The sequence below is a fragment of the Coffea arabica genome, chromosome 8e (genome assembly GCF_036785885.1).
Source record: "Coffea arabica cultivar ET-39 chromosome 8e, Coffea Arabica ET-39 HiFi, whole genome shotgun sequence".
NCBI lineage: Eukaryota > Viridiplantae > Streptophyta > Magnoliopsida > Gentianales > Rubiaceae > Coffea > Coffea arabica.
The window spans coordinates 9733311-9745667 of record NC_092324.1 but is presented as its reverse complement, the minus strand read 5'-3'; the positions used below and the strand labels follow the sequence as shown (position 1 = coordinate 9745667).

The 12357-nt window shown below is 39.4% G+C and overlaps 1 protein-coding gene across 1 annotated transcript; it reads left to right on the top strand.

Moving 5' to 3' along the window:
* Positions 1 to 5489: 5489 nt before the first annotated feature.
* Positions 5490 to 12008, top strand: LOC140012651 (uncharacterized). Its single transcript, XM_072060928.1, has 4 exons — positions 5490 to 6288; positions 6333 to 7043; positions 7306 to 11154; positions 11887 to 12008. The coding sequence occupies exons 1-4, from the start codon at positions 5490 to 5492 to the stop codon at positions 12006 to 12008; spliced, it is 5481 nt and encodes a 1826-aa protein (XP_071917029.1).
* The last annotated feature ends 349 nt before the right edge of the window (positions 12009 to 12357 follow it).

Genomic DNA, 12357 nt, shown 5'->3' with positions numbered 1-12357 from the left:
TGGATTGGGGTGAAATTTATACCGTTTCGAAGCTAAGGCAGAGAGCTACAACTTTGATGAAGATCACCTAGTCCAGTTTGTAGTGTATCTAGGTCAAAATTTTGAATTACTAAACCAGAAGCGCACAAACAGGTCAGTTAACTGCGCTATGTTTAAACAACAATAACTCAGGCTACCGAAATCCAAACGAGGTGATTCCAAGGGCGTTGGAAAGATAAGACATAGCACTACAACTTTCATGTTTTGGCTAAATGCTAATTCAGTACAAATCAGGGTGAACAGACACGGTTAGTGTTGTGTAATATCAAAATTGTCCATTGGGCTAAACCTATGAGAGTCAGGGGTATTTTTGTCTTTTCATAAGCTACGTTGCTCCGATTGACTTGAAATTTTGTAGAAAACTATAAAAAATCATTCTCTACAACTTTCATGTTTTATGGTAAGTCTAATTCGGCCTCTAACATAATGAACTGGAACCGGGCAGAACTGAAGCTACAATTTCCAGAAATCTGGAATTTTGTTATATTCAAGCTATAATTCACATTTTTACCTTAACGCTACAACTACTTTCTCCTTTACAAGATTATATACCATATATATACATCATATAACACCTAACCCACAAGAAATATAAGTGAATCAATCAAAACCCTAACTCAAAATCATCACTCCAATCATCAAAACCATTTGAAACAAGCATCACAAGCACAATTCTAACATTAATACCCAACTTAATCATGATTAATGGAGAAAGAAAGGTTGATCAGCCATTATACCTCAAGACAAGAGCTTGCAAGAAGGATCCTCCACTTCTCCTTGAAATTTTTTGGTTCCTCAAGCTTCCCAAGCTTCCAAACTAGTGATTAATCGGTTTAGTTTTTCTTGTTTGCACTCAAAAGGTTGGATTCAAGGTTGAAAATTGAAAACTCTCTTCACTCTTTTGCCTCTCCTTGCTCTCGGCCAAAACAGAAAAAAAATGGTGAAGAATGAACTCAAATGAAAGATAAGAAGGTAAGACATTGGCTTGGTCAAGGAACCATAGGTGGCCAACACTTGTCACCACCAAAACCAACTAAAATTTTGTTTTCTTTTCCTTGCATTTTGGGTCAAATATTTCGGCTATAAGGGCTGAGGATGAGGGAGATATTTTGCAACAATATCAAGGAAATATGGTGGTAGGGAAGTGGTAGTCAAGTGGTGTGTTCAATCGGTAGTGATCGATACCCGTCGGTTTGAGCTGATTTTTCTTAAATCGCGTATACTAGGGTTTTTAACTTATAATCACTAACTTATTATTATCACTTCTAATCATATAATATTTCCGCATCCAAAAGTCACTCTTACCTACCAAATTTGATCCTCACTCCGTACCAAATAATCACACTACGAAAAAACGTGAAAATCCTAATTCACTTTAACTTGAAAACGGACAACGGAAACCCTTACTTCTATATTCATTTACACTTATTGTGGGGTGATTGGGTAGTAGGGCCATTATAAAGCAATAATTTCCAAATAAAAGGGTATTTTTAAGAAAAATATAAAGAATTTTATGGGTTCTCACACAACTTCTCTTAATTCTTTGACTAATGATGTTTTAACCCTTCCAAATGTACCAATACCTATTTAACACATCTAATCTCTCATATAAAGTCCCTACCACAAATAAAAGCCATTTGGCAAAATGTAAGTGGTGAAATATTTAAAACCAACTCAAGAATTTTTTTTAATTCAAATAAAAGGAAATGAAATGTAATGCATGGGAAATGTTATAACACATAGGGAATGCAAGGGCATATTATAAGTGGTCTAAGTCTTAGAATAAGACACGCAGATAAGAAAAAAAAATTGTGTTTTAAAGTGAGGGTCAATACAAGGGAATTGTTGTAACACATGTAAAATACAATGTTAGGGCATATAATGAGTGGTTTAAATCTTAGGACAAGGCATGTAGTTTAGCGAAATTATATTTTAAAGTGAGGGTTCTCACACAGCACCCTTCCAAAAAGCCTCGGTCAGGTGGGGGGAACACCCACAACAGGTTATAAAGCAGTCAGGACTCTCCTCCCTAGCCAATGTGGGATCGTTACATTGAAACTCATGTGACAAGGGTGATTTCTATCCTATCACTTTCTCTTTTGTATATAAGTTCATGTTTAACTATAATACAAGTTTGGATCTTACTCTTTATGTTTAGTTAAAGTTTATGGCTAGAGTTATGGATAAACTTTCTATATCTTGTTAGTGATGTTTATTTGGTTATTTAATGATATTATTTTGAGCAAGTTATTCATAACTCTTGCTTATCTTATCATGATTAACCGGCCATTAATTGTGATAATTTTAAGGTGTTAAGTTTGCAATGAGAATTTGAATTTAACACTAGTTCAAGGAAGTAATAAACCTAGGGAATTCACTCAAGAGAGTAGAGGAGCACCTTTGTGACTTTAGTAACTTATTTTATGTAATTCCAAAGAAGAAATGAATTTGTAGTTGATTTCATAAACACAAAAGTAGGTACGACTTAATTACAAGTATAGTTGATTCACTACGAGAGTATATTTCACATACATTAGGAAACTATGTCATAACTAACCAAGATAATAGCATTCACTTAACCGGTAACTTCATTTGTAAAAGTAGTAAGGAATTTCATACCTCTAAGAGCTTTTTATTGTTATTTTTATTATTTTTATCTCATGTTTGTAGTGTAGATTTAATCTCTTACATTTGTAGTAGTCTAAATAATGAAAGAATTCGAAAACCATAAGTAATTGATAATTTTCCCTATGGTATCGACACCTAATACCCTATGCTCAATAAATGACTCATATACTTGCAAAAAATCGCGTGTGGAATATCTAGAATGTTATAAATATAAAACTTGACTGTGAATGAGTTAATTGTTATATGTATACCCCATGTTCGTCAATATATTTCCATATTTATACCAAAATGAGTAAAATTCCACTTCATCTTATGTCAAGCATTTAGTGTTAGATAATTTTCAGAAATCTAATTAATACAATTTTCCTACTCATAAAAAATGAGTAAAATTGTATATTTATTGAGACTATAAGTTAGGAAAATCTAAGTAATTAAATGTGGAGTATTATGGACTAAATTGAGGTAGTTATAGCAAATCAGGAATTATGTGTGTTAAATAGGAAATATAGGGACTGAAAGTAAAATTAATAGGATTTCCATGGACGCACCACAAGTTTTTCATCTCTCATTAGTTGTGTAGGCCGCAAGGATGTTTATGCAGAAAAAAACTTGTCTGCAGTTAATTGAAGTTTAATTGTCTAAAAATATATCAAGATAACACGAACAAACAAGAAAACGATTTACCCTTACAACATTCAACTTCATCTGTAGAGTAGCAACCTTTTGAGTATGGCTCTTACTAGGGTAAAGTGCATCAAAGATCATCAAACCATTCCAAACTTTTAGTTAACCCACTAAACTATTTTTCGTATTAAATAGTCCATTTCATCTACTTCAACTGTCAAAAAAGACAGGAGCACGGTCATGTGTGGCACACAACACTTTCATAGGGACAATTTCAAATTTTGATGCACTTCTCTTTCCGCAAAATAAAGTGAGAATTTGGAATAGTTTGGTAACCTCTGGCACACTTTACTTTCAATTAAAGTTTTGATTTTTTTTTAAATTTTACACACATCCCAATTTCATCATTAATAAAACTAAAAATAATTAAAATGGCTATTTTTCTAGTTTAAAATTTTATGCACAACACAATTTCACCATGGACAAAGTAAAATTGATAAGTGAGTTTTTTGTATTAAATTTCTCCAAAATTTCCAATTTCACCGTGAAATGGATTTTTTTTGTGTGTAATGTGTTTTTCCTATTTGTCCGACATTGAATTTCTTCAACATTAAAAAATGAAAAAAATTAAAAGATCCACTTAATTATTTTAAATTCTTCATTGTCAAATTGGGTTGTATGAAAAATCTTAAATCTAATGAATAATTAAATATCTTTACTTTTTCCATTGTGGAACTGGGTTTTTGGGAGAAAAACCAACTAAATAGTTTATAAATTTTTCTTGATAAAATAGGATTGTGCGTAAACTTTTAAACAAACAAAATTTAGAAATTTAAACTAAGAGTAAAATCCACTCGAAGTCACCAAATTAATTCAAAGTCTCACTGAATCCATTACGCCATCCTGAGATAGAGGAGATAATAGCAAAATGTCACAATTATCCTTCTTAAGTTAGTGTACGAAACACGCGACCATGATAAGTAGACAAAATGGGCAAAATGAACAAATTTCAAGAGTTTACTGTGTTAATCAGAGCGAAAAATAGTTTAGTAGGATACGTGAGATTTTGAAATAATTTTAATGACTCTAGTTGGTAGTCGTATTATATGACTTTATTATATTATTTAAAACTCTCTGCTAGATTATTACTATATTAAACACAGTACAACCCTTTTTACTCTATGAAATTTAGGAACATCCTTTAACAATCGACAGACAACTTTTTCTTTTTTAACCCTCTCGCCCTTCTTACGCTTAATAGTTAGGTACAAGATTTGAACTCTAACGGATTTTAGGAGCCCTCATTTGGCCACTAGACCTATCCCAGTGGTTGGCATACAACTAACACAACAGACACAAATTAAAAGATGAATCTAACTCCTAATCTTTAGAAGTTCCCACGTTGGTACAACTCATACACTGTCATGTACATGTTTATATATGTGGCAAGCGCGGCGTATACATATAACAATTAGTTTATTCACAATTAAGCTTTACATTTATGAAATCCTAAAAGCCCCACACGCGATTTTTAGCTAGTATATGAATTCATAGTGAGTATAGGGTATTAAGGGTCGAACCCACAAAGAAGATTGCCAATTACCAATATTTTTCAAAATTTTTTATTATTTAGACTATTACAAATGCAAAAGATTAAATCTATACTAGAAACATGAAATAAAAGTAATAAGAATAAAAAGCTCCTAGAGGTATACAATTCTTTACTACTCTTGCAAATGAAATTATCGGTTAAGTAAATGCTATTATCTTGGCTAGTTATGACGTAATTTCCTAATGTATGTGAAACCTACTCTTGTAGTGAATCAATTATACTTATAACTAACTTATACTTACTCTCGTGGTTATGGAATTAACTACAAGTTTATTTCTTCTATAAAATTACATGAAACAAGTCACTAAAACCACAAAGGTGCTCCTCTACTCACGTGAGTGGATTCCCTAGGTTTATTATTTCCTTGAATTAGTGTTAAATTCTAATTCTCATTGCAAACTTAACACCTTAAGATTATTATAATTAATGGCCGGTTAATCATCATTAGAAAATTAAAAGTGATAAACAACTTGTTCAAAATAATATCATCAAATAACCAAGTAAATATCACGAGTGAGAAAATTTCCTAAGGAGCATCGGAAACAGAATTCTAGGAAGACGCACGTAAAGGTCGGGCTAGGGTTTCATGGCGGCTCTCCTGCATGGGGAGGCGCCGCCGTTCGTTCGGCCGTCGAAGACGTTCGCCTCCCTGCTCCCTCAAGCTCCTTCTTCTTCGTCCTCTGGTTTTGGCCATCTCAGTACATACAAGGGGGAGCCATCGTTGGTCATCTCCCGTCAAGATATGATGCAGATTGCGGCGCCTTACTCTAACGCGCTAGTCGGCAGGTTTGCCATAGGTCGTCCGTCCATGGAGCTTATTCGCAAATTTATTGTTTCGTTGGGGCTGAGGGGTGAGTGCCCGATTGGTTTATTAGATTCCAAGATTGCGGCGCCTTACTCTAACGCGCTAGTCGGCAGGTTTGCCATAGGTCGTCCGTCCATGGAGCTTATTCGCAAATTTATTGTTTCGTTGGGGCTGAGGGGTGAGTGCCCGATTGGTTTATTAGATTCCAAGCACATTCTGTTACGTCCATCCGAGGAGGAAGATTACACCAGACTTTGGTGTCGCAGGTCTTGGTACGTTGGCAAGTTTCATATGTCCCTGTCGAAATGGACAATTGATTTTAAACCAGGAGCAGAGTCATCAATTGCACCAGTTTGGGTCAATTTTCCGGGTCTTCCATTGCCGTTTTTTGAAAAGCAATTTTTGCTTAAGCTAGGTACCTTGCTTGGTCGTCCCTTGAAAGTGGATGAAGCTACGGCTTCACTGAAGCGTCCATCTGTTGCCCGTATATTGTTGGAGATCGATGTTTTGCAGTCTCCTAAATCCAGGATTTGGATTGGAGATGATCAGTGGGGTTTTGGCAGAAAATTGAGTACGAAGGGTATCCCGCTTATTGTGGTTTTTGCTCGTTGATTGGTCATACAGAATCTGTCTGTCATCGCAAACATCCGGAATTGCGGCCGGTGCGTCGTTCTGGACCATCAGCTACGCCACACGTCAGACAAGTTTTTCAACCTAAGGGGGTACCTGCTGTTGAGGTATCTCCTCCTGTTGTGGATCCTGGGCTTGTGGTAGCCATGGGGGTAAAAGAGCCTGAAACTGGTATTTGTGCGACGGATGTTGTCATCCCTGAGATTCCACCACCTTCTGATAACCCTGTTAGGGGAAATTCTTCTTCAGCTAGTGTTCCTATTCTTGTTCTCTCTAATGCATCTCGGGGGGCTGAGGCGGATGCGCAGAATTTTCTCACTCTTGTTCCCCAGGAATCTTCTTCTCCGGCTAAGGCTTTATCGGACAATATCCTCTCTTCTGATGGGGATGACCGTCTGTTGGCGTTGTGTTCGAGGGTTGGTAGAGAGAGGAAGAGAGAGATTTCCTCTTCTCTCTCTCCTACACGGCATCACGGTCATGTTCGACTGGTGCGGGCTAATTCTGAAGGCCGGTCGGGGGTGAAAGGTCTTTCCTTAGTTGAGCTTAAAAGTTTTCAGGATCGGCTGCCCGGCAGAATCCAAGCATCTAAGCTTTGTTGCGATCCGGTCGCTACGGGAGTTTCTCTGGATGATGCCGACTCTCATTTGCTGCAACAGTTGATTCAAGGCCACAAGGGTCGTAGTAGACAGTCCAGGAAACGAGAAGGTATGACCTCATCTGCGCACTATAATCTTCGGTCTAATAATGTTAAATCCAATTAAGTTTATAGTGTGGAACATTCGGGGTGCGTCGAACAGGGATTCATTGCGGTATATTCGTTGCACTTGTAGATCACATAATATTAGGTTATTGATTCTGTTGGAACCGTTAGCCAATGTCTCTCAGTTGGAGAGTGTGCAGCTGTTCTTGGGATTTGATTTTGCTCGGTCTTTCGTGCATAATAAAATCTGGGTATTTTGGTCTTCAGAGGCTAGATATTCTTTTGTAGAAGCTGCGGATCAATTAGTTCATATATATTTGTCTTTCCCGTCTGGTTCTTCCATTGTTATTTCGGCTGTCTATGCGAAGTGTAACAGAATTGGTAGGAGACGGCTATGGGAGGCTTTGGAGCAATTTTCTACGTCTACTACGCTTCCATGGATTGCCGCAGGGGACTACAACGTTGTTTCTTGCGCGGAGGAAAGGATTGGAGGATCTGCTCCCAATATTCGTGATTTGGAGGAATTCAACTCTGCTTTACATCGGAGTGGGCTATTCCCAGTTCAATTCGATGGGTCTGCGTACACATGGACCAATGGTCGCATGTGGCAGCGTCTCGATCGAGCGGTCGTTAATGGCGTTTGGCTGTCTGATGTAGAGATGACTCGAGTAGCTCATCTTCAACGAGGGCGGTCTGATCATTGTCCGTTGTTGATCAGGGGGGGAAGTACGTCAACTAGGCGCTCTTCATTCCGGTTTCTTAATGTCTGGCAAGGTCATTCCAGTTTTCAAACAACAGTGAAGTCTGCGTGGGCTCAGACTGTGTCTGGAGTGGGAATGCAGAAATTCTTTAATAAGTTGCAGGTGGTTAAACGAGTTTTATCTCGATGGAATGGGCGGGTCTTTGGGAATGTCTCTCAAAGGGTCCAAGTGGCAGCGGATAATTTATTGGCCAAGGAAATTTTGTATGACCAGAATAGAGATACGCTGTCGAGGATGGCAGTCCACGAGGCAAGGGCAGTTCATTCTCGGGAGCTTGCGTTGGAATGTGAATTCTGGAGACAAAAGGCAGCGATCAAGTGGATCAAAGAGGGCGAGGCTAATACATCTTTTTTCCATGCAGCAGTTAACCAGAAACGCAGCTCTAATTTTATTTCACGCATTAGGGGTAACGGGGATTGTTGGTTTGATAGTATTGATGATATTAAGCTGTCGGCGGGTGATTTTTTCTCCTCTTTGTTCACGGCCGACCGCGCTGCTTGTTCTGGCAGCAGACCGTCTATTGATCTGCCCAAGCTTACGCAGGAAGACAATGACATGCTGCTGAAATCACCATCGGTAGAAGAAGTTCATAAGGTAATTTGCTCCCTGGACCCTCAGAGTGCTGCGGGCCCTGATGGGTTTGGAGGGGGCTTTTATCAAAGTTGCTGGGAGTGTATCAAGGATGACTTCATGGATGCGGTGAAGGATTTCTTCGCTGGTGCAACAATGCCTCGTGGGTTTTCAAGTACCACGATCACATTGCTGCCTAAAAAGGAGGGTGCGTGTGAGTGGAAAGATTTCCGACCAATAAGCTTATCCAATGTTAGCTCGAAGATCATTTCTAAGATTTTGTCGACCCGCATTAATCAGTTTCTTCCTAAGTTGATTTTAGAGTTTCAGACTGGCTTTATACCGGGTAGGGGAATACAGGATAATGTTCTCCTCGCACAGGAATTAATCCTGGATTTGGACAAGAAATTGCGTCACCCTAACGTAATATTGAAATTGGATATGGAGAAGACTTATGACAGAGTGGAATGGGGGTTTTTATTATACATGCTTCGTGAATTCGGCTTTAAGGAGGGTGTGGTAGATCTGATTTTTCGTTTAATATCCAATGTGTGGTTTTCTGTGTTGGTTAATGGGGAGCTCACGAGTTTTTTCAAGTCGACTAGAGGGGTTCGTCAGGGGGATCCTCTATCTTCCACTCTTTTCCTTTTTGTATCTGAATTTCTTGGCCGGGGCCTCCAGCAGCTGTTTACAAACACCCCGGGTTTTAGATTTTTGTCTAAGGGAGGGCTGGTCCCGTTCCTTGCGTTTGCCGATGACATGGTTATTTTTACGCGGGCATCGTCTGAATGTCTGCTGGCTGTGTCGTCCCTTCTTCGACAATATGAAATTCTTTCGGGCCAAAAAATTAATCTCTCCAAGAGTCGTTTCCTTTGTTCGTCGAAGCTTCCTTCGGAGATTATCACCTTAATTCAGCAAGTTACGGGATTTCAAGAGCAGTCTTGGCCTGTGAAATATTTGGGAGTTCCACTTATTCGTGGTCGTAAGAAAAGTATCTTTTTTGATGGAGTTTTTGCTTCTGTTCGAGCAAAGCTGCATCATTGGAGCTCCCGGTTTCTTTCTGCGGGGGGGAAGCTCATCTTGCTTCGTCATGTGTTGAACTCAATGCCTCTCTATCTGTTGCAGGTTTCTAAACCACCTAAGGGGGTTTTTCTTAGGTTAGGCAGGCTGTTTAATGCGTTCTTGTGGGATGGCAAGGATGGTAGACGGATTCATTGGTCGTCCTGGGAGAAATTATGTTTCCCTGTTGAAGAAGGGGGGTTGGGTTTTCGATCTCTGTTGGACTTAGAGAAGGCTTTTGCAATGAAATTATGGTGGAGAATTCGACAAAAGAGTTCTCCGTGGGCAATCTTTATGCATCGCAAGTATATTGGCGGTCAGCATCCTTTCTTGGCAGCGGCTGGCGTTGGGTCGGCAACATGGAAGCGGGTCTGCTCGGTTCGGGCTATAGCTGAAGATAATATTCGTTGGCGTCTTGGCGAGGGGTTCATCGATTTGTGGCATGATCGATGGCTCCTCGATGAACCGCTTAGCAGGCAGTTTGATGGGGCGCCTCCTCATTGCTTAGTAGCTGAGTTTTATAGCTCTACGGGGTGGAATTTTCAACGGCTCCTCCAGGTTCTTCCTCGATCTGTTGTTAATAATATTTCACGAACAATTGTTGATCCGGCTCTTAAGGACGAATTGGTTTGGGCTCCTTCGGCGGATGGTACGTTCACTGTGTCATCAGCCTGGGAGTTAATTAGACAGCGGCGTAACCTGTCCTTGGTTTGGCGTGGAATTTGGTGTCCATTGCTGCCTTTAAAAATGTCTTACCTAGCTTGGAGGGTTTTGGCTGAATTTCTGCCTCTGGACGACCAGCTCCGTTCTAGAGGATTTTCTTTGGTTTCCAAATGCGACTGTTGTGGTGATTCATCGGAGTCCTTGCATCATATTTTTTTGCAGGGCAGATTAGCAAGCGCTGTTTGGCAGCATTTCTTCCTGGCTTGCGGAATCCCGTGGGGATCATTCTCATGCGTTTCTTCGCTGCTGGTGGTGTGGTTTCAATCTTCTGGGAATGGGCGGCTGAATCATGTTCGGTGTGCTATACCAGTTGTAGTGCTGTGGTTTCTGTGGCGTAGTAGGAATGATGCTCGGTTTGGAAATATTCCCTCGGCCTATTCTAAAGTTATTTTTGATGTCAATGGGTGGTTGGTTGCTACGGGGGCTGCACGCATGTTAAACAGATTTCAGTTGGAGGGGGATACGGATACGTATTTTGCTCGGTACTTTCGGATCAAACCGGGTAAATCATTACGGCCGAAGGCTATATCATGGATGAAGCCTCCTCGGGGGTCAATCAAGCTGAACACCGACGCAAGTGTGACTAATGGGTTGGCAAAAGGCGGTGGAGTGATACGCGATTTTGAAGGGAAGATGCTTGGTGCTTTTTATAAAGAGTTTGGAGAATGTGAAGTGGTTCATGCGGAGGGATTAGCTTTGTTGACTGGGCTACAGTGGTGTGTTGAGACAGGGTTGTCAGGTATTTTAGTGGAAGTGGATTCTCTAGCATTGGCACGGCTGGTTACTAGTCAATCGGTTGGTAAGTGGCCGTTGTGTAGCGTCTTAAGTCAAATTTGTCTGTTGCTCGGTAAGGTGAATGGGGCCATTTCGCATATTTATCGTGAGGCGAATGCCGTGGCAGACAGCTTAGCGGCGTTATCTCTGGAGAGTTCATGGGTTACTTTCCAATCTCATCAGCAGCTGCCAAGTAGAGCTCGGTCATTGATTCATTTGGATGCAATAGGTTATCCATATATTCGCAACGTTAATTGTTAGGAATAGTTTTTCCTACGGTTCCTGGGATGTATTGAACGGTGGGACTTGTTTCCTCGTTCGTTGTTTTTCACATTTAATAAAATTTGGGGAGCTCTCTTCTTTAAAAAAAAAAAAAAAAAAAAAAAAGTTCATCCATAACTCTAGGTATAAACTTTAGCAAAACATGAAAACAAACACTAAACTTCTGCTATAACTAAACATGAAATCAAATACAAAAGAGAAAGTGTTAGGAGAGAAGTCACCCTTGTCACATAAGTTCAACCTCTCCATCTTTGCCTCTCAAATCTTGATCCAAATCTAACTACAAATATAAGAAGGATAAACTACACTAACTATACTAATTTACCCTAACTAATGAACTAAGGAAATTCTAGTGAAGAATACATTTTTGTGGAGTTTTTCTAGCCTTTCAAAGTTGTTAAAATGTCCTCCAAGGCTGCTATTTATAGAGAGATTAAAGTTCAAGAAGAGTTGTTTCTAGTTGATATTTTTGACTCTTGAAACTCCCAAAGGTCGCTTCTACAAGACTCTATATCTGTTTGCTCAGATATAGTCAAAATTCTTACAGAAAAATGGGTCAAAAAGTTTGTGTGAACAGAGCACAAGTTGCAAAGCAAGTTGCAGTCAAAATTGAAGAATACACGACCTCGAAAACGCAACCTGAAGTCGTGTATTGTACCCACGTTTTGCTCTTTTGCAGGTTTGCCCATCTCTGGTCAAGTCTTCTCTTTGCTCTACTTTGGTCCAATTTCAACTGATATTTTCTTGATGATGGAGGCTGAACTTGCTCTTATACAAAACATGAACATTGTAACCCTTTGAGTTAGGATCCCAATTCGTTAAGAATCATCCAATTTTGAGTTCTGTAGACCAAGAAATGGCTAAAATACCCTTGCCTAGTCAATCCCCTATTTCACCTTTTGACAACAACTTGAGATCACGTATTATACCCACATTTTGCTCTTTTGCAGATTTGCCTATCTCTGGTCAAGTCTTCTCTTTGCTCTGTTTTGGTCCAATTTCAACTGTTCTTAATGATGGAGACTGAACGAACCCTTGTACAAAATATGAAATTTGTAACCCTTTGAGATAGCTTTCCAATGCATCAAGAATTATCCAATTTGGAGCTCTGTAGACCAAGAAATAACCAAAATACCCTTGACTGGTTAAT